A 27,929-nucleotide genomic window follows, 5' to 3' on the forward strand; every position below is an offset into this window, starting at 1 on the left:
AGCTGTCATCATGCAAAATCCACAAAGAAGCAGTTTTTGTTGACAGTATACAGAGACTTTAAAAAAAAAAAAAAAAAACGACTGTACCTTTCCTCCCGTTATGTTAATTTGGGTCCATGCAAGATTCTGAGACTGTTACTTAGAAATGTCATAATGTACATTACACGGTAAGATTAAGATTATTATAATGCACAAACCTGTAACCAGGAAACCACAGACAGCGGGAAATAATTGCGGCTGACAGTTTTCAAGTCATGCATGCACCCAAACAGGTAAACACTGACCTTGTTGAATGGGCGGACTCTGACGGCCACCTTGACACAGTCCTTGCCTTGCATGTCTGCTGCTTTAGCCCTCATCGTGCAGCGGGCAAGTGGCAGCACAACAGACTGGTGACTGATAAAGGGATCAGCTCCCTCCCACAGAGAGAGTAGGTCACTGGGGGAGAGCGAACTGTGTCAAGTTACCGACAGAAAAACGGGGGCAGTAAGACGGGTGTGATGTCACCCATATAAACAACACAAGCGATGAAATGCAGCCTGTTGTTAAGTGAATTTTACTGAAAATCAGAGGCAAAAACACCTTGTTTGCTTGCCATTTCTGCAGAACAGATGCCATCATTTCATTTTCTCTGAGCTCTCCAAGACTAAAACTGTCAAGTCAATGTATGTTAACATTACAGCTATGTAACAGTATTTTTATAATATACCGTTTTTGTAATTAGTTATCATTTAGATAAGTAATAAACAGTGATGAAAACCAAAATGGCAAATATATGCTCATTACGGTTCATTTTAGTAAATACAGCTTAATGTTTATATATAATTTAGTAATTCCGTTTTTAAGCAATATAATATATTTATGCTGGTTATGTCAACTTTGTACAATTTTTAAGTGTCTGGCACATTAAGAAGCACATCCAACAGTGCAAACCCTTAAAATAATATTTCTCATAATTCCTCCTACTTTAAATAATGTGGTTGTAGTGGAGAAAAGCCTCATTACCTGAAATGGACAGGCGGTTTCACTTTCACCTGAGAGTCTATACCACTATGAATAATGTAGTAGTCACATGGAGGCCTGAGAAAAATGAGAGCCACGCTGAGTCAAATTCATAGAGTAAAGTCACACACACTTTCTTATGACTGAATTTGTGTGGATATTGCAGATGTTTCCTCAGCCTGAACCACTACTTGTCTGACAGTAACACCAGCATAACCCTGAAAATGTCCTTCCTCAAACTGAGAATTACCAAGGATGATTTAGGAGTGGTTTCCTAGACAGGGGTTAAATTAAGACAGGACTAGGCTTTAATCCAGTTTAGGTAATCGTGGCCTACAACGTGATTTTCTGAAACAGATCTTAACCTCAGAATACCTACATCTGGACTGTCCTTGATTCAATTCAAAGTGATAATCCAACAGCTCCATGTTTCTCTTGACCAATCACAGCCAATCGCCAGAAGTGATAAATGGCCATTGCTTTAGGGTTTTGCACACAATAAAAACTACTTTAAAACATTTCTCTTACACATGATTTTCTCCACGCTCACAGGAATTTAGAATAGCAAATGTTGAAGCCTTCATTAACTGATCATAGACTCAGTCAACATTGTACAATATCTACAGGTGATAAAATTGGCATTTTCTTCAAAAACATTGATGGTGATTCTTAATTTCAAAATTTTCTGCATCTAGAAAAATCCCAGAATGATGTGAATGGCAGAGAAACAAGGATAATAATTTGAAGTTAAATCTACCTTTGAGGCTTAATGCTGACCTTTTTTTTTAACATCAGGACTAATACTAATCTTTGACCTGAAAAGCAGATCTTTTAAATCAAGATCAAGATAAATAGAGGATGACTACAATCCATGACCCAGAAGGTAATTTACAGCTATTCCAGTTTAAAAGGGCATTTCAGTCTGAGACTAGTCTTAACATATTCTCTGGGAAACCACCCCTTATGAGTTTCCTCATTAGGGGCAGTTAGGGTTTAATGTTTTCTTTATTTTAAATCAAACATTGTGGGAACGTGAAATTCAGGGCCACACAAAGGCAGAGGTCTCAGGTGTTTATGAAGGACATTCAGATGGCGGACGCTCGTTCATGTGAACACCTCAGACAGACAGAAACCTGTAAACACCTCAATGCACATGCAAGCTGAGCAGGTCAGTAAATTGAGACAATCACTCCACACCAGTCTTAAAGAAATATTCAAGCTTTACCATATTTATCAAAGAGCAGTCATCAAAAAAATAAGACATTCTACATACATTCATCTGAAAATAGCCTGTGTCAGCTGGTGGTTGCCATGAATTTAATAAAACAAGCCTATTAACATGTCCCAAAACAAGCATATTGATAAGTCCCAATCGCTGTGCAAGTCAGTTTTTTTTTCTTTCACAATATACAACCAACCCGTGACGTACAAGAACAGTCCATGTCTGTTGGCAATAGTGTACAAGTCTGTGCATCTTCCACAGAAAATCCCAACTGTGAACATAACGTTTAAGACTATATGACAATAGGCAGTCTGATTAGATGATCAATGCATTCAAGACACTTCAAACATCAAAATGAACATCATTCTTGATTTATTTATTAACTTTATTTGGAACATAGCAAAAGACTATTTACAAGGTTATCAGTAGAAATGTATTGTCTCCACTGGGTTGGTTGCCTCTCTTCTTAAATAGAAAACAGCAGGCCTCAAAAACTTCTTAAAAGGAAACAAACAAACAAACAAAAAAAAAAAAATTAAAATTAAGAGGGTGTAAATAAAACCTCTTGAATAGAGGCAAGTTCAGTTAAGTTTTTTTTTCTGGGTTCATTGTACGAGGGTTTCTGTCACTTGTCCGTTCTGCACCGAAAGCTAAACTGAGGGTGTGAGACGAGGGCTGAAACATGGCCGACACAAAACGGCAACAGATGGGATTTGTCATATTAAATAAAATCAATCTAACAGTGGGACACGCAAACTCCGCGCTGCTCTTGATCATTGTGTTTTGTCTGTTTCCCAAAAGCACTGTCACTCCAAAACTGTCTTTATCATACTGTCCACATGGGAAACCAACCGACAAAAAAACAAAAAACAAAAAACTCTAGCGCTATGACGCTTTTGAGGAAATGGCGCCATGATGAGTGGGTCTACAGTTCAGAGGAAAGTGACAAAGGCGATATACACTTGCAAGCTCCTGACTGAGTGGGTTCAGATCTTCAGGCCGTTGTCTGAGGTGCACTGATTAAAGCCATCGCCTCCCTCTTTAGAGCTTCTTCCTCCGGGTGACGGGTTTTGTGAAAACGGTGTCCAGTATGCGCTTGCGTCGGAGGCTCATGCGAGGGGCCGGGGCCTCGCCCTCCTCGATCCTCTTGAGGGCCCGGGGGACAGGCTGCTCTGGGCTGGGCAGAGGAGAGATCTGCTCCACCTTTGCTATGGGAGGCGCATCCAAAGCTGCTTTGGACCTACAGAAATTAAAACAGACCAAAAAACACTTGAGTGGTTCAGCCCAAGACTCACAGTTTAGTGTCTGAACATGGGACCCAGCGTTATTAAAATATTAATACTCCTGTGTGGGCACCCACCAGAAGTACATCTCTGATCCATAGTAAGAAATAAAAAAGCACTGACTAGAGATGAGGCTCAAAGCAAAACTGGGTTAAGAGGAGATGAAAATCGGACTGGATATAAACATTAACTGAAGACATTAATGATTAATCCAAGTTGTTGTGAACCATGTAAAGAGTCAAAAACCCTTTCTCACTCCACATGAGCGTTTAAATATTTGATATACAATATAATCAAAGAAAAGCCATACATTAGGCTGAAGATTAAGTTTGTTTTGTATGTGACATCAGCATTGTTGAGTCCATGCACTCTACGTAAACACTGTTGAAGAACACCTTACTAGTTGTGGTTATTGTATTTATTCCAGAGCTGACATTATCTTACCATAAGCAGACATTATCTTTATATATTGTAGTTGAGCCACAACAGAAACTAACCATTTCAATGTAATCTGATATTGAGGCAATAAATATAAAATGCATACATATCAATACATGAACAAATTCTCAGAGCTTTTCATCATTAATGTGTCTCCATTGTTCCCAAGAGTGTTCACACCTTTACAAACTGGCAGATGATGTGCAAAAAGGTATCATTAGCACTATTAGATACACAACTTGGTCCCAATTTATTTATTTATTTATTTATTTAAAAAAAAAAAAAACAGTAAAATACTAAGTAAACTGAAATGTCTTACTTAGACGTTCGTTTGCTAGTTTTTCTGGTTTTAGAAACAATTGCTGCCTTGTCTGTCTCCACGTTATCTTCTGAAGCATCTTCATCCTGAAAAGCAAAAAACAAAGTGCAGCTGAAAATGAATGCTGCTGAAAGGCACTAATTATACAGTTATTCATTATTTCCTGCCTCGTGATCAAAACGCTGCATTTCTAATTGAGGCATTTAGTGGACAATCATATCCAATGCAACTTACAATTAATGCAATTTACAACTGAGAGGCACCTTTATTCCCACAGTGAGGGAACATTTACCTGAGCAGCAGAGACAGCAGTGGCAGTGACGTTTCTTCTGGTGCGAGTAACAGGAGGCAAAGACGCTTCACTCTCGACAGGAGCCTCTGCTTTTTGGGCTGATACACAAACAGACACGGTTAATGTAATACCCCTGATATATGAATGAATAAATGAATGAATGAATGGATGAATGAAGCAGCTGACCTCTTGTTCTCCTCCGTGAGGGCGAGTAGATGAACGAGTGTTCAACAGGACTGGGCTCACTGGCCTCATCATCGTCATGTTTGAGGACCACGCCGTCTCTCATCGTGTCCAGAGGCGGTGAGGGATCCCGCTCCACTGATGACTTTGTAGTCCTCTTGCGGGCTCTTGCCATATTCGTGACAACCAGTCCTCCTTTAAGTGTAAATCACAAGATCTTAAAATCCATTTAAACCTTTAAAATTCATTTTTATTCGGCACAACACCTCTGACCTGTAAATCTTGGAGGCACAGAGATAACTGTCGCTGAGAAAATGTCTTAAATAGCTAAACACGGATGTATGTAACTGGAGTTAAAAACACCCTTGTATTTTTTATAACAGAATAAGCAGTAAGTGATTATGATGAATTACACAAATATCACATCACCAAAACACCGAATAAAGGCAGATCAATGTGCAATTTTGCAAGGTCAGTGGGCAATATAACTTAGTGTGTCTGCCTCTTCTGTTCTGCATGTAACTAAGAGTGTGTGCTGCCCATGGTGGTGAAAATACACACCCTGCATGAACACCACACCACTCAGCTAGTCAGGAAAAAAGCAGTGTCCCATTTGTAAATTTCCCAGATATTATCTTAATTCCCAAGAGAATTTAGAAAAGTCCCTTGAAATGTCCCATACTGTTTCCTGTCTGGATTACACCTCTCAAAATTCCATCATATTCCAGAAAAAACATTACCAGTGGAAATCCTAATATTTTCAGAATTCAAACTGGACTCTTATTATTGTAATACATACCTTCTTCCTTCTCCTCTTCATCTTGGAGTCTCTTGATGAGGGCATCGGCGACGGGTGTTTTGGAATCCACCTCCAAAGGAGTGTCCAACAAGGGAAGATCTTCCTCAGGGTGGTTCCACAGTTTGCTTCTCGTTAGTCGACGGGAGCTGGCGATGGGAGGAGCGTCACTGTTGTGGGTGGGCTCAGGGGGATCTTTGTTTTCGGTCATCTTTTCGTCAGTCTTCTTTGTGCTCTGGGGAAGCGATACAGGAACCAATTTGACCTGGGGGTGTTGACAGGTCTCAATAATGAATGCTGGATGGTTTATGAAGGTCAACACATAAATTTAGATAGTTTTGTGCAATAGAAATTGAAATGGCCTTGTGCTCTCAATAACTGTGGTGGGGCTGATGACAGGTTAAGTCCAATAAATGTAATTATTCTAGGGCTGAAGCGATGCGATTTTTTGTGGGGGAAAAAAAAAAAAAAAAAAAAAAAACGCGAAATGTGCGCTGATGAGTTGGACCAAAACAAAAAAATGGCGGTAGCATGTAGCAGCAGCAGCGCGAGTGACTCCCGTGACTCCTTGGTGCTTCAACAATCAAGGAAATCACGTACTCATTCGTCTAATGGGGCTTTCACATAGCGCACGCACGGCGCAGACGTTGGCCGCTGCAGCTATTCATTGTGTATGTGATCGCGGGATGCAAGAGCGCACCGGTCTGCACTGCGCCAGCTCCTGTGCACACTGTGCGCGAGTTGAAAATTTTTTTAACTTGGGTACAGCGCCCTTTGACAACACCTTGGTGCATCCAATAGGAGAGAATATTGGAATCTGAAAAAAATCTGGCAGATTTTGGCAGAACGGCAAAACAACAATGGAGGAAAGCATCACTGTGGCTGTCTCTCTGTATGCAGAGACTACAGTCCTACTGTGATCTCATTAAAAAAGCCCAGGCATGGAGAGAGATATCCAACAATTTGGGAATACCAGGTGTGTTTAAAAACCGGCAGAGATATATGATGTTTTTGCTTTCCACAACAGGCTTTTTTCTGCACCAAACCGCGTGCTTAAAGTATGGGAATGCATTATTTTGCACTACTTAATTCTTTTTACTTTCATTTTATTTTGGAATTTGGAGATTTTAAGAGCAAGGGTTGCATTACAAAAAAGTCAAATAAATATTGAAATGTTAAGAAATTTATGTTTTTCACTGATACACATGATATAGCGTGTAAATTGCTATATTAATCAAATAATGGGAAAACAATCGATAATCGAAAAAATAATCACTTAGGTAATCGAAAAAAATAATCGTTTTGGTAATCGAAAAAATAATCGCTTGATTAATTGCTTAAAAAATAATCGTTTTGCGGAGCCCAAAATTATTCATTAAAAAACTATACTAATACTATTAAAAATACTAGTATTATTAAGAGAACATACAACTGATTTACGACGTTAAATTTAACTAATTGTATCAACATAGGGAAATGGTGATGGCGGTGAAGAATATGTTCATAATTTTGCATTCTTACAGTGGAGTGCTGAGAGAAATATATTTTGCTTTAATAGATTTAAACTTAATGAAAAGTGATGATTTGTAAACAAAAATTGACTAAATGAATTCTTCAACATTTTTGAATATTTACCTGTGGGTAAACATTGAGGGTGAGGCGATTAGACTGACGAGTCGCCCTGGCAAGGCTGGAAAGTTGCAGTTTCCTGTCCTCCTCATCGTCCTCCAGCAGGGCAGGTTGGGCCTCGGAGGATCTTGTCTTAGTTTTCCTGGAGTTGCTTTTGACGGGAGTGGCTGACACCTCATCCTGCTCCTCCTCCTCCAGGATCTCTAACGTTGCCGGTACCACCTCACTTCTCAGTATCCTGCGACTGGCCCTCCTCGGTGTGTTTCTCTGCGTGGTCCTGCGTTTGGCTGGGCTGGGCCCTCTGGAGCCCGTCGGTGCAGCACTGTTGCTATTTGTGGCCTCATCCTCTTCTTCCTCCTTCTGCTCCTCTATTGGCTCTTTGGCCGCTGTCATCTCCTCACTGCTACTCCGGGTCCTGCGGCTAGTCCTGGTTGGTGTGGCCCTCTGGGACACGCGGCGTTTGGCTGGGGTAGAAGCACTAGAAGTAACTGAAACTGTGGCATTGTTGTCCGTTGTCTCCTCCTCAGATTTTTTGTCGTCTTCCACCTCTTCTTTAGAGGGCTCAGGGGGGGCTTTGCGGGCACTCCGTCGAGGTGGACTGGCTGGGACTGTGGGTTCTTTGCCTTGTCTGAGTCTTCTTGATGCACGACTAGGTGAGGCAGGGACCACGGAGGTTGCCTCTGTCTGCTCTACCCTTCCCTCATCCTCTGATTGCTCCGCTTCGCTGAAGGTGACCGACCTGCTCCTTGTGGTCCTCCGTGTTGGGGTGGATGGGGCTTTCTTTCTCCTCTGGGAGGTGGTGCTCCCTGATACTGGTTGTGGCTCAGACTGGCTGTCTGAGCTCACCTGCGTCACCTGTTTCCCTTCTTCACTCTCGCCCTCTCCTCTCCTGGTTATCATTTTCGTCTCCGTTTGCTGCTCCCTAAATTCTTCCCTTTTCTCCTGCTCTGTCTCAGCTAAGGAGTTGTGATCTTGCTGTGGCTCTTGTACAGACACAGGTGCCACCTCTGCATTGTCGTCTATCTGGGTTGGTTCAGGCACACTGGCCTTAAAAGGCCCATTCTCTTTAGGAGCAACAGCTACATCGCTGACACTGACGACTGTTCCAGGCTCCTTCTGGTCCTCAGCTGGCGTTGGGTTATCCTCTTCTTCTTCCTTCTCCTCCGTTGCAATGTTTTTCATTGCCGCTTCATCTTCGCCAGACTGCTCCTCCCCATCCAAGACTACAGAGAGTTTTTCCGCTGCAGCTGATCCCGAGTCTGAGGCGGTTTGAGGTTCTTCAACCTGGCTAGACTGATCTTCAGCCAACATTACAGGCTCAGCATCTCTCCGTTCTTCAGCCTCATCTGTCTCCATGTATTCAGATGGAACGGCAGATTGGTGTTTTATGATCTCGAGATCACAAGGGTCATCAGGCAAGACAGGCAGAATCCTTTCCTTTTCTGTCTCAGACCATCCGTCTATCTCTATTCCATCCAAGGTGTCCATCTCTGTTGCTTGCTCCCCCTGGGAAACATCTCCAGACTGGGGAGCGTCCTGGTCATCTGTGCCCAGAAGAATAAGCTCCGGTTGGTCCACAACTTCATCATTAAACTCTGTTTCTGGAGGTTGCATAGAGGGATGGGCGGAGCATTGCACATCATTCTCTAGAGGGAGCATGTCTGCCTCCTTTTCTCTGTCCTCGTCCACCTCCAGCATCAGAGAGAAGCCGCTGGGAGCTTCAGAGATGGGGTTGTCTGGCTCGCTGGTTTGCCCGTGCTCAGCAAGATCTAGCTCAGCACCATCAACGAGGCCATGATGTCCCTCCACGAGCTCCAGGGGCACCAGGAGGGTGGTGGAGGGTTTGAGCTCTGTGTAGGCGGTTTCACCATCCTCCCCCTCGTCTGCCTCAAGCTCTCTATCTGCCCCAAGTCTCACCATCACTACCTCTCCCTCCATCTCCTCCTCCACCATCTGGTAAAGAGACAAACACATGTCAGGAGTAAGTTGTAGAGTTATATTATTCTACATTCCTTACTTTACAACTGTTTTCAGCTGTATGTGACGTAATAAAACCATCAGTGCTGCAGCTCCTGAGGACCCACCGGTCTAGGCTGCCCCTCTACTTTAAATTATTCCTGGTTGTGTCTATACACAGTCAGTATAATTAGATGACAAAGTTAGTGTTCCTCCCCTCGGGTTAATGCATTTGCTACCATACAATGCGAAAAACAGCTACCACAGACTTTAAAACATGCCCAAGCTGGATAATCCATCACAGTCCATTGTGATACCTTAATTTGTTTTGTCACCATTTCTATTCTATCCTTATTTCATTATGTCCAAGTAAAGTGTCTTCACATCAGTCTGCACATTATGTCAGGCTCTCCTTACTGCCAGTCAAGTTTAAAATACAAATTTACTTTCACTTCCTTGTATTAATTAAATACTGCTCAGTAAAGAATAGCCAGGATTTATAATTATTTTAACACAGTATCAAGGTTTGTGCTCAGAATAAGCTACCACATGAAAATAATGGCACCAAGCTGTGAGTGGTTACCTTCAGCTCTGCCTCGGGTGTGATTATTGAGAGTGCAGCAGCCTCCTGCTCCGACAGGCTGGGCAAGAAGTGGGGGTGTCTTTGTTCCACGAAGAGCGGACTGGGTTGGAGGGGCGGCAGCCTCCCATTGCCTTGTACTTCCTCGATGATCTCCACCTCACTGCCCGAGTCCTCCTCCTCCTCTTCTCCTTCTTCTTCTTCTTCCTCCTCCTCCTCCTCGTCCTCAGCACCATCTGACTCCTCCTCCTCCTCATCTTCTTCCTCTTCTTCAGAGGCAGGGCTAGAAAGGTCTTCACTGTCGTTCACACTCACTACAGCTGAAAGGAGAAACAGGAGGCTGCAATTACACACTGTGTTTGGGTGGAAGAGAGAGAATGTCTATGGGTAAAATAGTATCACGGTGTTAACTGCATCTTCATCTGTATGTGTGTATAATATGTCAGTAGCTCCTCACAGTGAGAGTCGGTGCCAGTGGTCTCTGAGGATGTGACAGAGGGAGCAGATTTTTGGCTGGTTAGCACTGCAGGATCTTCAGCCGCTGCCTGTTCCTCCTCTTGGACCTCACACACGGGCTCCCTGGGGAGAGAACACATTTTTTACTTTTAAACTGCAGCAAACCAAAATAATCATTAAGAGAGAATCAGCTAAAAAATCTAAAAGGAAAGGCGTTACAGCTTGTGTGACTGATCTATTAACAGTACAAATGCAAGACAAAAGAAAGATTGCTTTCCACATAAACCTTTTGGCTTGACTGTGTATCTGAATCAAGTTACCTTGGTTACCATTAAACTGGATTTTCACATTGAACTGCATTCTGATTTGTCCATTAAACAGCAAGTACCTGTTGAATGATGTCCAGGTGCGTGATGCCTCATGGATCCCAGAGCGGGTGAGAGGAGGAGACAAATCATCACCAAACAGATGTTGTTCCACAAACTCTGTGAGATCTGAAGGCAAATAAAACACACCATTACAATCCTCAAATTTTCCCACACTTCAAACCATTATCATTAGTATCATGTTGACATTATCATGTTCTTATAAATTTCCCTTTAAAATGTTATTTTCATTGTCTTTTTTCTGTTAATCCATGAAATTAAAAAGAAAATCCAGCACAGCAACAGTATATGGTGTACTGTGTGTTGTGGTGTTAGCTTTGCTCATTGATGCCAAAGCAGCTGTTGTTGGTGAGTGAGCTGGCAAGCAAAATGTTAGAACATGTAACATGAAAACTAGAAATGGGTCAGCGTCAGCCATGCTGCTGTTGTGCCTGACAACTGGTGGAACAGGAAATGTGGTCGGTGCCTCAACATGCACCACGCAGTGTTTGCACTCTGTGAATTGTGTGGTGTGTTTTTCTAAGAATCAAGAATAAATCAGATCAAAGCATCTTGATTCAGGCTTGTTATTACTTGTGCGTTTGCTGTCAACAAACACTGAAAACATGTGGTCAGTCTGAGATGATTCAACACAATGAGATGAAGTTTATTTCCTGTAATGACTTTTTGAGTTGATAAGGGTTTATTACTCATCGGCAGTGATGTCATCACCAAAATGCATATTTATAAAGCACGCTTTAATGTGGGTAACTTAAAAGTACTACAACTAGTTACTTTTAATAAAGTGTAACCAAGTAAGGTATCTAGTTACTGCTTTGGCACACTGAGTAAAGTATCTAGTGATGCTCAAAAGTAACTTTGCCCAGCACTAGTTTTGATATAATGTCAAAATGTTAACTAAGTCGCAAAAGGTTAGTTAACATTTTTTGTTGCCTTAGTTTTCAATCACCGTCTAAAAAACAAAACTGGTCACACTTTCTAAAATGTTTCTGCTGCAAACTCCAACACACAATCATGTTCGGGTGGACTCACCTGCTGTTTGCTCCACAGTGTCTGGAAGCTCTTTAGTGGCTTCAAGAGCTTCAGATGCCACCAGGTTTTCAGTGAGCTCTGGAGATTCAGTCGTCTGTGATTGGTCCTCTTCCTGCCTCTCCGCCTTCTCTGGTTGGTCCTGAAGTTGCGCCTCTGGCCCTGAGACCTCAGCAACATCCTGGTTATGGCCTAGGAGCAGAATACAAGGATGAGTCTGGCAGTGTTTTATAACAGTCTTATTTTGGATGTTAAGAAAATCAGGTGTCTGTGCTATCAATTTATGTCAATTACATGGATGCAAGAAATTGATTGTCTCAAGGAAGCAAGTTGTATTCAATATTGCTGTGGCATGGTCGACACCCATTTAATTACCATGATTGTGACTAGATTCCTCTGCGTCTTCCACGTCAACGGTAGGACCATCTTCTGATTTGCTACTTGACTCAGCATCTCCTTCATCTTCCTTTTCAGTCTCAATCCTCTCTCCCTTCTCCTCTTCACCCTCTTGTTCAAGACCAATCTCCATTTCTTCTTCAGATGCTTCATCTTCTTTTACATCCTGTGATTCACTCTCTCCATCTGCTACTGTCAGGAGAGGGTTCTGCTCAGTGGTTGTTAAGGAGTTTGGCTCTGGTTCTTTCTGTTCAGCTGGAGCCAACTTCATCACCACTACATCGTCATCCGTCTCATTACATGGATGCTCCTTCTCCTTTTCTAGGTCTTGCGAAAGAGGTGCGTCATAGAACTCCAGGGTGGTGTCTGTTGACCGGACGGAGGCCTGGCTGGTCTCTAAGCCCAGGCTGAGACGTGCTGGCACCGAACCTGGCAGTGCCAACCCGACTGATCTGGTTTCTGCTGTGATCTCTTGAAAAGAAGATGACTCACTCTCAAAACCCCTCAGCTGTGGTGAGGGAATGCCACCTTCTGGAGGGGTGAACTTTACGTGAGGTTGTTCTTCCAACTCCTCCTCATCTCCATCTTCTTCCTCTTCCTCAGTACGCTGTGAGGTCCAAGTCTGGCGACCTGCTTTGGACATCGGGGAGCCTCTGGTCAGCAAGCTGATCTCATTGTCCGCTGCCATCTACAGAGAATACAGTGGGAAAATGGGGGAGAACAGAGACTAATTACATATATTGAAATGGAATAACAGCTGATTGCTCAATCTAAGACGTTGTCCTTTTCAGTTATGATAGTTTTTACTCCAAGATCAATGAGAGCACCAGTAACGGTGAATTGCTACCTGTTGCTGATGTTGCCTGAAATACATCATGGAGTCACGCCAGTGTCCATCTTTTTGAATGAGGACTGTTTTGAAAACACAGTTCTAATCTGGCGCTGCCAAGCAATCACAGCCTGATTCACCTGACTGGTGCTGGGTCTTACCCCGTTGCTCCAATGGATGGCGCCCTTCTCTGGTTCAGGTGATTCTGACTCTTCGATGAAGGTTATGCGGCTCTCTTTGCTGCGGAGAGGGGGGGTGATAGAGCGCCCGGGGGAAGCAGAGGGGGTGGCGACAGGCGTGGGCCTCAGGCTGCTGCGCAGGATGGACTGGGGAGTAAAGGCTGAGAACACGGGGCCAGTGGCAGCCAAGGCCCGAGCTCGCTGGGAGGATGAACACACAAAAAGTTCATACATTGAAGCAGCACAGGTCACATAAAACCTCAAGACTACTTCAGCAAAAGTCACCATATAAACAATATATTTAAAAAAAAATCTCTATAAACTCCATAAAAACTATTTGTCTGCTCACCTTGACCACCTGTGGTGTTTGCAACAGACTGAGTTCAGGAGCCTTGCTGATACTCTTGGGAGGGGCCCAGGAGCTGGGAGGCCTGGGGGGGCTGAGGAGTGGCTGGGGGGTCTGACAGGAGGGGTGAACCACTAAATCCAACAGCCTGGGCCACAGCAAGAGAAGACAGGAAAGCAACACAACCATTACAAGATTGATTTAAACTTGATCTAACTTGGGGTAGTGGACAAAGTAAAAGCCAAGCTCATTATTGCGAATGCAGATGCCCTGCTGGTGATGCCAGAAGGAAAAATTTCATGGCAATGCAAAAAACCCTTCTTGAGATGTTAGTCCACAATATTAATTTGGCTTACTAGTGGCGCTAGCGGAACCGCTACAGGATCACCAAACTTGATAAGTTTCATCCTCTAGGCGAAATGAATGTTGTCACCGATTACCATGACGATCAATGAAATAGATATTTAAACTCGCCTCTCTGGACCCAACTGCTGACAGACCAACATAGTGACTACAGTTGGGTAATGAACTCAGTACTTTTAAGGGTACCGACTGAATTACGTCGCTATCACTGAGTATCTATTCACATCACTATTTCTCTTTTTTTTCCCCCAAAGAAATGTACATGGTACGCCGCACTCGGGCCAACACAGAGCTCTTAATTTTGTGAGTACCTTGACTTTCGTTTGGCAGTCATGGTGATAGGAGTTCCTAGGAAGGGTTCAGGTATGGCCAGGGACTTGGGGCTGGTGCCCTGTGTATCTGCTGTCCTGGGACTTGTGGAAACAGAATGAGAAAGGTTAGAACAGGAAAGCACGTAAGGCCGGTAGAGGAAAACCACGGCACAGAACACTGTAGTATACGATGCTACAGAACAAAAAGGCTCAGGGTGCGAGCTCTAGTGCCTCTACAATATCAAACAAGAATTGTTTTGGTGTTATGTGCTCACCTGGTGCCTGGGGAGGGCTGTGGTGTGGCTTCCTTGCCCATCCACACCTCCTGTGTCTTGAGCCTGACACTGTTGATGAAGCCAGCCCGGGACATCACCTTCTCATTGGCAGAGCGCTTGGCAATGGTCGACAGCGGCTGGGGGCGAGACACTGCACCAGAGTGTGGAAAGATGTTATAAATAATAAATATGAAGACAATTTTTACTTAATTAGCATATGATTTTCATTTCACATAACTGGTCAACCACGCATCCATGCACCATTCTCTCCCTCCCTACCTTCTCTGTGGATGGTGGAGGGGTGCTGGTAAGGTTTGGCCCGCTCCATAGCCAGTTTTCTCTGAACTCTGGGCAAAACCTTGCCATACTGCTCCAGGATAGAGTTCCTAGCGTTGGATCGTTCCTTCAGTTTTGGGTCCCGCTCATTCTGCAGAAGAATGAGGAAGAGAACTTTATTGTAAATAACGTGTTAAAACGGCTGGTCAGCTAATGAGGAGCTAACCACTGGCTACTCAGGGACCCACTGCTGAATGAATAAAATAATATGTAGTCTCTGCTTAGTGTTAATTGTGTACTGTGTGCATTAAGCTTACCACCAGGTTCATTTTGAGGTTGTGGTTGAGCTGTAGGGCTGGTATGTAGTTGGCTTGCTGCAGGTAGTGAACCATTAACAGCTCTCTGTTCTGCAGACCGCCAGTACCTTGAAGAAACTTCTCCAAACACTCCTGGAGACACAAAACCATGAACAGTTTTTACACAATGACTTCCTCATCCAGACTGAAGACAGAAGGGGAGTTTAACAGGTTGACAGTTCAGTCTTGATATAAGGCAAGTGATATGTCCCAAAATTTAGACACTTTCTTCCATGTTCTAGATGAGCCTCACAACCATAGTTTGCAACTAGCACAGTCAGATATGTGTGTCTCACAGTAATTACTGTCTGTGTACTTATAATCTTCCATCTAGGGGACCCCAAGATGAAAGATGGAAAAACTTGCAACCGTTTGTATCGCAGTTTCAATGTCTGTTTCAGACCCATTACAGCCCTAATTATTACATATTGAGCTATCTTTGAGTTTATCTGCCCATTCATCCATGCAGTTAATCATATCATATCATTCATCCGTCTCTTACCTGTTCAGGGAGGCCCAGAGGCAGCTTCAATAGCTCCTTGGTGAGGCCTAGCTCCTGGCAGCTCTCATATAAGAAGCCCATCAGTTCTTCCATGTTGAGACGACTGGAGTGCTGCCGAAGCAAGGACCACGCCTCGACAAGACACCTGAAACAAAGGAAAAATTGGTTGACTGTCTATATAAATCATGGCTAAACATAGTACACAATTCAAGTGCTGGCATGGGATCACCACCATGTTTGCTCCAAAAAAAGCATCTGGTTATCTAGCTTCCACCACATTGCTCCAAATGAAAAATAGTGCTTTGAGCATCACTGAGCGCACAATTACATTTTATGTGTTTTACTTAGTCCTTATACAGATCCACAAAGAGTAAGCATCAACTGTAAAGTAACATTGTACATTCATCAGTCATAGAAATTCCAAGCAGTGTAGTACTTCTTGAAAAGAAAACAAACATGGGCTCTCTCTCTTCCTTCGTACCTGTTGTGCAGAAGTACAGAGAGGCAGAGTTTTGCCTGGGAAGTGGAGGAGAGTGGAGGCTTTGTTATATGGAAGTATCGCAGTGCCACTGAGTGCTGGCCCTGGCACATCAGCGCCTGCAGGACGCGCTCGTGCTGCCACACAAACTGGCACTGAGAGGTAGCCGGGTGCAGGAGCAGCTCTAGTGAACTCTGATTGGGACACAAAGGGAATAAAAACTGTTAGCTGGAACAAGGCTAGGCTCTCATGACAGGTAAGACTTAAATAAAAAAGGCAGCAATGCATACCAATGGTTTAAAAAAAAAAAAAAAAAAAAAATGCTTTACATAAATCAAATGAAGTTGTCACGCACTGTACTGGCCCCCGCTGTGCTTTTTCCTTTACACTGAATAAAAAATTAAAAGTGAGGGTGTGAGTTAGTATGTGTACCTGGTGGTCGTGATGGTCCAGTAGCCAGAGGCCCTGCACCAGTTTGACCAGTCCAATAGGAATGGCGAAAGCTGTGGGGAAAGACTCCACTGACGCTCCCCCCTTATTGGGGAACGAGTACATGACGTCCAGCAACAAGTAGATCACCTAAACACACATTGTCAAGGCTCAGATACACAGTAGGCTCAATTTAGCATCCTGATGAAGGCCATCACACTCCGATCAAACATTTTGAAGATCACGTATATTCCCTAGTCATTATTCTGACACTGGAAGCCATGTCAAGTATAAAAGTTTTCTCTGGGTGTGTATGTTCATGTTTATAACAGCATCTGACAAAAACTTAAACTCTAACAAAAGAGAACCTATATAATCTACATGTATTTATAAAAATATAAATATGAAAACATTATAGAGAATTTGTCCTCGCAGCTAATTTTTGTGAATAACATGAAGAAGATGTAAAAGTGAATGTTGTTGCCCCCCAAACTATACTGCCTGTTTTAGGGGGACATTCTCAGAATTGTTTAACCACAATGACACTTGTCAGATGGATATTGTTACTTCAAGGATACAATTGCATGTTTGGCAGCTTCATCAATGCTCTCCAGTAGATAAATGTCCAGCAAGGCCTGTGGATGAAAGACAGATTATATTACTCAAACAGATCCTTAACAACTTTGTATGATAATTTACATGCACTGATGCTCAGTATGAAAAAAAACTTCTCTTCTGGATGAGGGAAAAAAAGGCAATTAGAAAAAATAAAAAAAGTTAAATGCTCACATGTAATGTGGGTGGTGGGTACTGCCCTGTCCCACCCTCATCCCTTTTCCACAAGTTGACCAGACGGTCGCCACACTGGCCAACCAAGCCATCAATCATCAGGCAGTCTGCGCACCACTTATCCCTGAGGAGCAAACAGGACAGCGTCAGCTCATCAGATCAACCTCATGTAATTTTAAGTGTAAACAACGTCTATAAAAGTCAAAGATGTGCATGACATTGACTTGTCTGTGGTCCTTGGAAGTCACAAAAATGTTATTTTTTCTAATTTAAAGTGAATAAAACTCTCAAAAGCACAGTGTATGTGCTAAAAAAATGGCAAACAAATTGCAAAATTTAAACTACGCCTACACTTGAGTCATGCTCAACATTCCATATTTCCATATTTCTACAGTGGATATTGGGTTTCTTCTCTCTGCCTTAAGTAAAACAAAAGACATAATCTTACAGCTCAGTGCAAATGTTTCCATGAATGACAGACATCTCTACATCATACAAAGTCATAGTTGTGTGTTTGAGATCTGATTAATCTTCACAACTTTCATGGAAATGCTACTCACTTTGCCAGCTTGGTAAGCTCTTCTCTGCGGATGGTGTAATAGTTGCTGATGACTGAGTGTCTGTAGAAGGGTCTGGAGATCTGGAGAGCATCCTCATCTGATGGAAAGGGCAATTAAAATCCATACAGACATACAAGTTAGAAAAAATAATGGTAGTTATTTGGAATGTTACTCTTTGGTTTGACATGGATTCAATTCAATTCAATTCATGACCCACCAGTTGGCAAGTGGTGAATTAAGACTGATTTGTTTTTTTTTGTTTTTCTTTTTGGAATGATTCGATTAGATTCACATTAGGTAAACCACAATTTGAGTCAATGATTCGATTTGGCACTTTTAGATAAAATTTTAAATCCATTCGTAAAACGTGTAATACTATAAGACTAACATTTGACTAGTGAAATCTGGGAGAAAAAAACTGACAACACACATTAACATTATTTAGGACATATTAAAAAATTTGACAAAAAAGTTTGTAATTTATAATATTCTGTTAAATCACCACAATGTTGGGCCTTTTAAAGAAACGTTAATCAACTGATTGAAAGCCCTTCATATTGATTCAGGACAAAGTCAGCAGATCAGTTCAGTTGAATTGGCAGCATTGTTCATCACTGCAGCGAATGCACTGTTACACCCCTGGTTATCGATAATATAATGATATTTTATGTAGTCTTTGATACACTCCAATGCCAATATCTCTGCCATATCTGAGACCCTGATTTTGCGATGCCTGGAGATAGAGAAAACCATTTTTTCAACCAGCATATTTTTGAAGAACGTTCTCTACAGGCAAAGTCAGACATACCTTCAGGCAGGAGTTGATTTCAGCTCCAAAATAACAAAATAACAAGTCCATCTCAGCTGCAACCCCATGACTCACTAAAATTAAATGCTACTTGTGTCATGTGGGAACTCAACAGAAACAGCTTGAGAAATGCCTAGAAGAGCTGAAAGACACCAGCAGTGATTTGAAAATGCACAGCTTTACCTGAGCCCTCAGGCAGGAGGCCGGTGCGACAGAACCACAGGACCACCTGGGTGTACTGGGAAATCAGACTGGCCACCATGTTCTTGTTCAACAGCCCCACCAGACCTGTGTGCAAAAGGTTCACGAAAACAATAAAACACAACACAAAACAGAGCTGTCAATCACATAAAGTTTAGTGGAAAAAAGCATCTGACTTCATGTATGATCTGCATGTTGTGCCATGTTTCACTTAACTGACCGTGAAATATAGTGCTTGTGTGTGTGTACCTTTCTGGGTGAGTTCCTGGGCCTCACTAAGCAGACAATGGAAGATGGTGCTGAGGTTACCCAGGAGTCTCTGGCTGTGCTGTAACAGCTGCATGGTCTGGGGGTCTGTGAAGTTGGATGAGCTGTCAAACAGCGGTGCACCTGGAGAACAAACAAACAAACACACACACACACACACACACACACACACACACACACACACACACACACACACACACACACACACCACTGAAACAACAGTATAAACAAGGACATTTCTGCTAGGAAATGTATATTCTTAAGGTATAAAGAGTTTAAAAGATCAGTGAGAATGAAAAGTAGCTATTCTTCAATATGGTTACCTAAAAATCACTCATTGACAATTATGCAATAAAGCTTAGTGATCCTTGGCCGACACTGACACTGATACAGATAGAAACCATGTGATCTACTTTACTGATAAAGAATAAGGTGTGAGGGTTACAGTCACAGCGTACAGAAGCCTAATGCTTCAAAACTGATAAACTTTATGAATACTGAAATGACTTCGTTAAGTCTTGTCCTGATTCCTGCCAGCTTCAGTGGATGTTACTCTTAGTAACTTTTGATTAATAAATTATGATGAACCTACAGATGCCATCCAGTTCTTCCTTGGTGTGTACTACTTTGTTCCAAGCCCACTCCAGGATGTACCGCAGGTTCAATGCTGAGCCTGGTTGCTCTATAGAGGAGAAAGACAAAAAAGAATATTTGTGTGTGTGTGATTGAGTCTATGACTATGACTGCCCGAAAGTGAAGATTTATTATCGGTTTTAGAGACAAGTTGATAGTTTTTGGGAGGATGAGTGTGTACCCTCTGCGGTCCACTGTTTGATACAGCCAGTGATCAGCCCTAAGGAGCTGGTCTCCACCGCTGTGGACAGGATGGCATCCAGCTGCTCCTCCTGAAAATCAAAGTCAAGTTACAGGCATGAATAAATATCAACTCTCAGGAGGAAAAAAACGTGTCAAGCATTTATGGGATAGTTTAACTGAGTGGTGCTTCTTCGTTACCTTGCACATACTGACCACTGTGTGGAAATGCTACATTTGTAGGGTATTTAATTGTACGACTGTAACAGTTTCCAGTATTTATGTATTTTAAATTGATATGTAACTCTATATTGTAAGTTTGCTAACTTTTAAGTGCTATCCTTTGGAATCTGATCACAATTCTTTTGGGCAATTTTGGTTTTAGAATTCCTTATGAATTTAATTCAGATCAACCTGCAGTGTAGCACACTAGGTTAAGCTAAAGCTTGCAGTGACAGAGGCACAGCTTCAAGTCCCGAGTCAGACAGTGCAGGCTAGTTAATTGCATTGCCCACTTTTCCATTTCCATATTAAGAAATGAAATTAAAACTAATTCAATTAAAATAAAAAGATATGGACAGACCCACAAAGTGGCATATGTGGCAAGTGTGCATATACAAGTGTGTACCTCCTGGATCCTGGAGACTTGGGTGTCAGCCAGGCATGAAGACAGTGACTATGTGTTGTTGTCTGTGTGTGTGTGTGTGTGTGTGTGTGTGTGTGTGTGTGTGTGTGTGTACCTGAGACAGGCTAGAAGGCTGGGTGTCAGCCAGGCGTGATGAGAGCAGGCCGGACATGAGGCAGCGCGAGTAGCTAGAGGAGATGATGTCACTGGAACAAGGAGCAGCTTTCTTCAAAAAGCTCAGGGTCTGTTTTTTAAACAAATGGTGTGGTGTTGGCACACTGTCAATGAATACAACCAGAGATCCCATTCAAATCAAGTCAGAATATTCATTTGAAATATTCAAATTCCAATTTGAAGGGAAAAACACAAGCTTATTCTAGAGGCTAATGCAAACATAAAGCATTAATTAAGTAATACAGTTGGCTCATTTGTTTGTTTGTTATTCAGACAGCAACACATAAGGAGCAAAAACCTCAGATGCACTGCCTCAGACTTTCATAGGCAGGTAAAAGTCTTTATGAAAGTACAATATGACCAGAACATGAAGAACTCACCTCTTTCTGATACCCAGAGCATGTTAAGTGCACAATCCCAGAGTTGAGCAAACAGGTAGCATCTGTAACATGAGAGTAAAAAATAAAGCCATGACCGTGGATGTTTCTCAGCCTATTGTGGATTGTCCGTTTGCCACTTGTTTGCCTTACTCATAGAGATAGTGCACAAATAGGCCACGCCCCAACACTAGGGGAAAACAGACCGCTAGTTTCCATATACTTTGTATGAGCTAGCAAGCCATTGTTTCCCTACTTTCATTTTTTCTTTCATTTGGCAAAATAAATCTAAACCCCTCTTTAGAGTTTTATGCAATTCCATGTGAAAAGTCTGAGCCACTGAGGAGCCAATAGTGGATCCAGACCATAAGACGTAATGGGCAGGAAAGGCAAGCAAGAACAGGGGAACTTTCGGATCCTCAGTGAAGTGGTGAATACATTTACAGTCAGCATTTTGTCACCAATAGCTCATGAACTTAATGCTAGCTATAAGCTACAAGATGCCATGCAGTCAGAAAGACACAAAAATTTCTTGATTAGTTTAACTCCTATATCACTGTTTTGCTAAACAGCAGCTAATGTTGTATCTAGCAACTTCACTGTGAGGGTCTTCCATGAAGTGAGTCCCCAGGACCCACAGGGGCTCATTTGAGCAGGTCCAAGGTAAACTGATCTCATCGCATCTCCTTCGGCACTGCGTTGAAAATGAAACTGGGTGTTTGGATGCTCATGTTGTTGATACTGAGTTTATTGGGTCCTTGCGGATTTTAATGCATCAGAGACGCAGGACATGTACCCTTCAACATCACTGCTGGTGTGCTCACCACAAATCTAATATTAGGTAGTTGTTTCAGGGTTAGAGAGTAGTCAGCATACAGCTTACATTTAAACCATACTACCCATTATCCAGGTGAAAGCAAGTATTGTGGTGTTACAGAGATGCCCTGTCACACACATCCTCTTTTCTACATGTAAGGAAGCATTTGACAGCAACAAAACAAACACACACAGGTGTACACCTACCAAAGTTGTATGTGGTGGGGTTGAAGAACTGCTCTGGCGGGGGGCAGGTGAAGGGCAGACCCCTGCTGAGGCTGCGGTCATGCACCACCACATCCAGCAGAGGGCGCGGAGACACCATCTCCACCACTGGGTCAAGAGACCACACCGCCAGGTAGGGACAGCTGCGCAGACACTCCCCAGTTCTGGTAAAACACACAGACAAGTACAAGGTGGAGAAACAGTGACACAGTAAATCAAGTGTTCTGTACAATAACATAAGGAGATCCATTTATTAACTCCAACACCACGTTTCACTACAATACAGCCAGTAATTTGGAGTTGAAAAGAGAAAAGAGATCTAACATCCGTTTATAGGGGGAAAAAAACACAATACAAAGTCACTTTGATTTCTGAAATGTTATGCATGGATGAGATCAGCCTATAAGTGAGGAAAATTCTCTGACGCTGATAGCCTGTTTTAGCCCTGTATCGCCCCACTTACAAATACTAGGACACAATTATGACACACATGTTGTCAGTACTAAAAATGTACACAGACATCATGCATTGGACAAGACCTACTGTGTTTTTGACAATGTCTAAAAATAAAAAGTAAAATATCATATGTATGTTCCTTTGAATAAAAGTGTCTGCCAAATGTGAATTGTAATTGTGACTGTAAAAGCGCAAATTTTAACCTCAGTGGAAATGTTCTGGAATACCAGTGAGTCAAAAAAATGTAATGCTTTCCAAAACTATAAAGTGAACACTTGGAAGTGTTTAGGTGAATATGGTTGTGTTCAGGAATAAGCCAGCTTCAATATGCAACATGAAAATGCACTGATGATCAGAATGCATGAAATTTCCATTAGAAAAGTATGGAAGCCTGAAAAAACACTGACATCCTAAGAAAACCCTTGAGTGACTGTGAACGTACCTCAGAGAGTCGGGCATTTGTGCATGATACCAACGGTTGATGTCAAAAATACCAACAAAGGTAGAGGGGTTTCCCTGACCGTAGGCCTTCACCTGCCAGCTGAAGATGGACACACTGGTGTCTGGAGATGCAACTGAGGATACAAAGAGGGAGGAAGGGAAAGAGACAAAAGGAAGTTATGGAGAGCAGGAGGAAGGGAGAGAAAGATCGCGGTTGTCATATCATTATCATGTCAGAGAACTTCTGCAATTCCCAAAGTGACACACATGACTTTTTTTTCCTATGTGAATGGCGCAAAGTGTTTTAAGACTCCACTTGCCAAGTGTGAGAACATTTGCTTAGAGTGTCTACAGGTAACAAGATAAAGATTTGCATTTAACACCTTTTAAGACTTATTTCAGACAAATTTTAAAGAGTGACTTTTGATCATTTTCTTATTCAAATATGGATTGCACAGATATACTAGGCCAAGTGCAGAAGTCATTTTTAGGGTTGAATATGGTCGGTTATTAAATTGATGATTCTACAAACTATTACAACAGTTTCCTTTAGGTTTCATAGCAAGGTGCTATTTTAATAAATCAAACTATAACATTTTTCCCCACTGTGGAGAGGTAAGAACAACTAGTCAGAGTGGTTTTATGCAGGTAAACATTCATGTGGGGAGCAAAAGAGGTGGACCGCAATGACTAAAATGTTGTCTGGAAAAGTATCAATGTTTCTGTAGAAACAGTAACATAAACAGAAGCGCGCAGCCAGCAGCTACGAGAGAAGTCCAAAAACACTGACTGGGACCCCCAGAGGCTAAATCTGTGTCAGGTGATAGCTGGTCGGTTGTGAGATTGACTATAGAATTAAACTGAAGACATTTTAAACCTTTTAAGGATGAAGAGCAACCTTGTTTGTTGTGTTACAGCACAAAGGATCCATAGCAACAGTTTTCTTGCCAATTTGGAGGCGCACACTGTTATCTTCTAAAAGCAGGCTCAGGGGAGAGAGGCTAACCTTCATTCATGCTGTCGTCCCTGTCAGGATGGGGTCGGAACTTCTCGATGGTCTGGCAGCTCAGCAGGCGGGTGTTGGTGGCCTGCGCCCGCAGAGGGAAGGCTGATCCACTCACCTCCTGACTGAAGCGCTCCTCGCAGTACTCTAGACCCTGAGGACCAGAAGGAGAACAAGGGAGGAAATAGTGAGAGAAATCAAAGGAAGAGAAGGAGGAAATCAATACAGAGATAAAGAAAAAGACAGACAAGTTCCCGTCAGCATCAAATCTTTGATTAAATAGGCAAAGTTCCAGGGCAACAGGCAACAGGTCTTGGTATCTTTAATATACAAAAGTACAGGTGACTGATGTACACATGATATTTGCAAATGACACAAAATTGCCTCTGCAATGTCAACTTTAAGTTTCAAATAAATAAGTTTCTCCTGTGAAAATGATACTTACCTCATAGAGGATCTTCCCAGAAGCCAGACACTTTCTCTCGCTGAAGGCCAGTTGTAGAAGGTGGAGGCTGACCACATCTCCCTCCCTGGGAGAAAGCAGAAGTAGAAGAGATAAGAATGCTTTAGAGAAACTAATTTCAGAATAGTTCAACATCATGTTCCATTTAAAAAACAGGAGAGTACAACTTCCTAAGAAAGACTTACAGATCCTGAGCAGACTGGACAGCCCAGAGGTAGCAACAGTTCCTGGGGTCGTTTTCTGGCTCCTGAAAGGTGAAGGCATACACAGGTACCCTGCCACCTTCTAACTGGGAGTGGTACCTACACACAGACACACACACACACACACACACCAAGGAAACACCCAACAGTCATAAAAGTGCAACACTGCTAGAGAACTTCCTCTCTCATTTCGGAGATGTACAATTATGACTAAAATGATAATCAATTTAATTTACAATTCCTACAAGTACACTTGAGTTGTAACAAAATTTACATAGTGAAGATACTTCTTTGATGATATCTGTACACAATATTATAGTTACTACAATAATCAGCTGAAAAGAAGCACAGTGACTACTACAAGTACTGCATCTGCCCACATACAAAAAGACACTACTCTATACTGAATGCAGGCTCATTCCTTTATGGCTAATTTTTCTTCTCAACCCAATTAAGATCATATTATTCTGAGCTATTAACAGTTTGCTTCTGCACAAATTAGGAGATGGTCTGAATCTGTCACCAGTGGAAATTTTGTAACTGATATTTTATTTCCTCTTGATTTTTGTTACTATAAAATAACTGATAAAAAAGTAGTGTAATTCCACTCTAACACTCCTGCTTTGTCTGTCTCTTTCTTGCTCAGTTAAGAAATTCAGACAATAAAATGAAACACTGTGGCCTACTACCTCATCCTGTACTGTGATACACTACCCACTGGTTTGCATTGCTGAATCCTTGTATCGGCAGTGATTAATCTGGAATTATTTTTCTCAGCCAATGTCTTGTTACAGCAGCATGTGTGTACAAAAAATGTGTTCACAGATGTGAAATTTATTAGGTTTGGGGATGATACCTTGGCCCTGGTTGGCAGAAAAATTTAATGACAGTGTCATGAAACCTGTCTTTTTGAGTTCAGTTTGAATTCCAAGAAATGCAATCTAGGTGCCATTACATGCCATTACAGTAAAATCTGCCACCTTGCAGCTATTCCAAGAACAAAAATATTGCCCAAATTTTACATATGAAGGCATCTGTAAATTTTGACACATCTTGGCACAAATTACAGCTGCACCACTGATTATCTTGCCATGATGAAATATTGTCATGGCCATCCAATATCTTGCTGAACAATAATATCATTATATCACCCAAGCCTAACCACAATTATTGGTCTGAATGACTTACATGTGTTATGGAAATGGATGAGGTCTGGCCTGGCCTAATAATTTTCCTCCACAGCATGTTATTTCAACCACAGTGGACACTTAAAGTGAAGCAATGTCATTTTCAAAGCAACAGCTATATGGGATTCAGACCCACACATCCTGTTGCTGTACATCATTCCCACTACAACAAAATGTGGAAGCTAAAAAACAATGAAGAGACGCACTCCTTCTTGAGTGTCTTCATGTTCCACATCTGCAGATAGCCGTCAGAGAAGCCCACTGCCAGTTGATTGGTCCTGTGGATGTAGTGCAGGGCCGTGGCCCCGACTCCACTAGGCCCATTCAGTTGGAGACACAGGTGTCTGCCCTGCCTGCTACTTGCTTCTCTGAGCCTGGGGATTTCTGTTGGAGATTTGGTCACCACCTCCAGGTCTGGGAAAATGAAAGATGTGAAAGATTCAGAGAGACACATAAAAAAATTATCGCAAGTGAAACTGAGAGGAAGATGAGCACACTGCCTGCTCCACACCTTGCTCAGCCTCAGATCTCTGTCTGAGACTTGGGAGCCATCTTCTGGTCTGGGAAACGAGACAGGCTCAGATATAGAAAAGGAAGACAACAAGAAAGAAAAGGAGACACTAAATTTGTCCAACCTGGTCCCCAACTCTTTGAATCTGGGGATCTCTGAGACTTAGCCCCACCTCAAGTTATCTGAGAGCAATGCAAGGGTTATAGAGATCACCACCTACAAGGACAAAAAAAAGGAAACACACACAAGCTCCTCACCTGAGGCCTCCAGTTCGCTCTGGCTGCAGGACAAGTCGTCGAGACAGAGGTCCACCAGCAGAACGTGGCCGAGGTCTGTCACTACGGCCGCTATGCCAAAGAACCAACGCAGGCTCTGGTGGAGGTGCTGGGTGGCGGTGCTCGCTCCACCATAACTCACCAAAGGCTCAATGGCTGTAATCTGGACGACATACAATGACATGTAATTGAAAATAAGTAACACACAAACAGGCAAGCAAGGCCCATGTTTTCATTCAACATCTTATTATAAAATTAACAATTCTTGAAAAGGGGTATATAGGAAGTTTGCTATAATTGTGTAAGAGTTGGTGGTAGCTGTATGTAAACATGTAGATATCACATTTAAGTCAATTTGAGACTAACAACCACAAATAGGTGTTAAAATTGCTCCACTACAATAACTGTTAGGAGAGTCAAGGCCCAGTCACACTGTACAAATATTTGCCCACTTTGGGACACTACTGATAACAGCTGTGTCCTTCCCAAACTCTTGTACTGTCACCATAACATCATATTATATTATTTCTGGTGCCTGAAGCATCAGACGTTTGTACGGCAAAATCAGCTGTGACTGAGCTTTTGGTCTCCACACTGCATCAGTATCACTCTAGGTGATCTAGTGTTTTATATAACATTTAAACTCAAACCACTAGACACTAAAAATTCTTTACTCATTCACACATTCTGATGAAGCCCTCCACCATTAGTGAAACACTCACCCTGCCTGGTATAACCACAGCTTTGACCACCCGTGAGAGGCCCATGTCATAGAGACACAGCATGCTGCCCTCAGCTTCCTCCAAGCCGACCAGCAAGCCTGACCTGTTAAAATTAAATAACTGTATTAGTAAGAATAACGGAACTACTTGACTTCTCCATGCCATCATTACCAATTCATTTTTTACATAGCTACGTGGAACTTTGTAGACTGTAAAAAATTGGAGGATACATGAGATATTTTGATAGTTTGGTCCACTAATGCTCCCAACATTTAAGAGCATGGGATTAAATAACAGTTCATATTCTATTATTGCACTTTATCATAACTAGGGACAACTACACAGACAGTAGCCAGTCAAGGAGGCCTGACCTCTTGAGCCAGCTGAAGTCCCTGGCAGCCAGGACACTGGGTGGGTGCTCCCCTCCGCCACTGAAACAGTAGGCAGACAGCCGTTCCCCTGTCACTGCATGGACCACCTCCAGCTGTGGGCCACAGGCCAGCCAGGCCAGCCCACTGCGGCCTTCACACACACACAGAAAAACAGACACAGACACAGACAAACAAGAGGTGGGCAGATGGCAGGTTTTGATCAAGGCCATTATGAAATTAAGTTACATGTTTCCAAATTATATTCTTCATGAGGTAACCTGAAAGCGTCATTCTTTCCAGGTTGAGTGTTATATTTGATCTAACAAGAGGT

At 42.4% G+C, this 27,929-nt stretch overlaps 1 protein-coding gene across 2 annotated transcripts in view; it reads right to left on the reverse strand.

The window, feature by feature from the left end:
• Window positions 1–2,204: 2,204 nt before the first annotated feature.
• The window catches only part of ahctf1 (AT hook containing transcription factor 1), a 32,737-nt gene continuing 7,012 nt past the window's right edge, over window positions 2,205–27,929 (reverse strand). The window contains exons 3-40 of one of the 2 annotated variants that reach the window (XM_030078691.1): window positions 27,599–27,749; window positions 27,228–27,330; window positions 26,488–26,668; window positions 25,926–26,133; window positions 24,515–24,631; window positions 24,312–24,396; window positions 23,870–24,020; window positions 22,865–22,997; window positions 21,949–22,130; window positions 20,929–20,990; window positions 20,490–20,618; window positions 19,751–19,841; window positions 19,529–19,618; window positions 18,919–19,059; window positions 18,652–18,756; window positions 17,661–17,757; window positions 17,101–17,224; window positions 16,890–16,946; window positions 16,315–16,461; window positions 15,886–16,076; window positions 15,405–15,549; window positions 14,864–14,995; window positions 14,550–14,697; window positions 14,271–14,421; window positions 13,996–14,097; window positions 13,325–13,469; window positions 12,958–13,176; window positions 11,947–12,655; window positions 11,575–11,763; window positions 10,545–10,650; window positions 10,158–10,279; window positions 9,704–10,020; window positions 7,171–9,117; window positions 5,539–5,770; window positions 4,743–4,934; window positions 4,557–4,654; window positions 4,265–4,350; window positions 2,205–3,464 (exon numbers count right to left, since the gene is read on the reverse strand). In XM_030078691.1, the coding sequence (XP_029934551.1) occupies window positions 3,266–3,464; window positions 4,265–4,350; window positions 4,557–4,654; window positions 4,743–4,934; window positions 5,539–5,770; window positions 7,171–9,117; window positions 9,704–10,020; window positions 10,158–10,279; window positions 10,545–10,650; window positions 11,575–11,763; window positions 11,947–12,655; window positions 12,958–13,176; window positions 13,325–13,469; window positions 13,996–14,097; window positions 14,271–14,421; window positions 14,550–14,697; window positions 14,864–14,995; window positions 15,405–15,549; window positions 15,886–16,076; window positions 16,315–16,461; window positions 16,890–16,946; window positions 17,101–17,224; window positions 17,661–17,757; window positions 18,652–18,756; window positions 18,919–19,059; window positions 19,529–19,618; window positions 19,751–19,841; window positions 20,490–20,618; window positions 20,929–20,990; window positions 21,949–22,130; window positions 22,865–22,997; window positions 23,870–24,020; window positions 24,312–24,396; window positions 24,515–24,631; window positions 25,926–26,133; window positions 26,488–26,668; window positions 27,228–27,330; window positions 27,599–27,749 (7,784 nt within the window). In that variant the 3' untranslated portion in view covers window positions 2,205–3,265. Of the gene's footprint in view, window positions 3,465–4,264; window positions 4,351–4,556; window positions 4,655–4,742; window positions 4,935–5,538; window positions 5,801–7,170; window positions 9,118–9,703; window positions 10,021–10,157; window positions 10,280–10,544; window positions 10,651–11,574; window positions 11,764–11,946; window positions 12,656–12,957; window positions 13,177–13,324; window positions 13,470–13,995; window positions 14,098–14,270; window positions 14,422–14,549; window positions 14,698–14,863; window positions 14,996–15,404; window positions 15,550–15,885; window positions 16,077–16,314; window positions 16,462–16,889; window positions 16,947–17,100; window positions 17,225–17,660; window positions 17,758–18,651; window positions 18,757–18,918; window positions 19,060–19,528; window positions 19,619–19,750; window positions 19,842–20,489; window positions 20,619–20,928; window positions 20,991–21,948; window positions 22,131–22,864; window positions 22,998–23,869; window positions 24,021–24,311; window positions 24,397–24,514; window positions 24,632–25,925; window positions 26,134–26,487; window positions 26,669–27,227; window positions 27,331–27,598; window positions 27,750–27,929 lie in introns of both variants that reach the window. The other variant, XM_030078682.1, reaches the window with a different exon arrangement.

Source organism: Myripristis murdjan, chromosome 3, assembly GCF_902150065.1.
Source record: "Myripristis murdjan chromosome 3, fMyrMur1.1, whole genome shotgun sequence".
Lineage (NCBI taxonomy): Eukaryota > Metazoa > Chordata > Actinopteri > Holocentriformes > Holocentridae > Myripristis > Myripristis murdjan.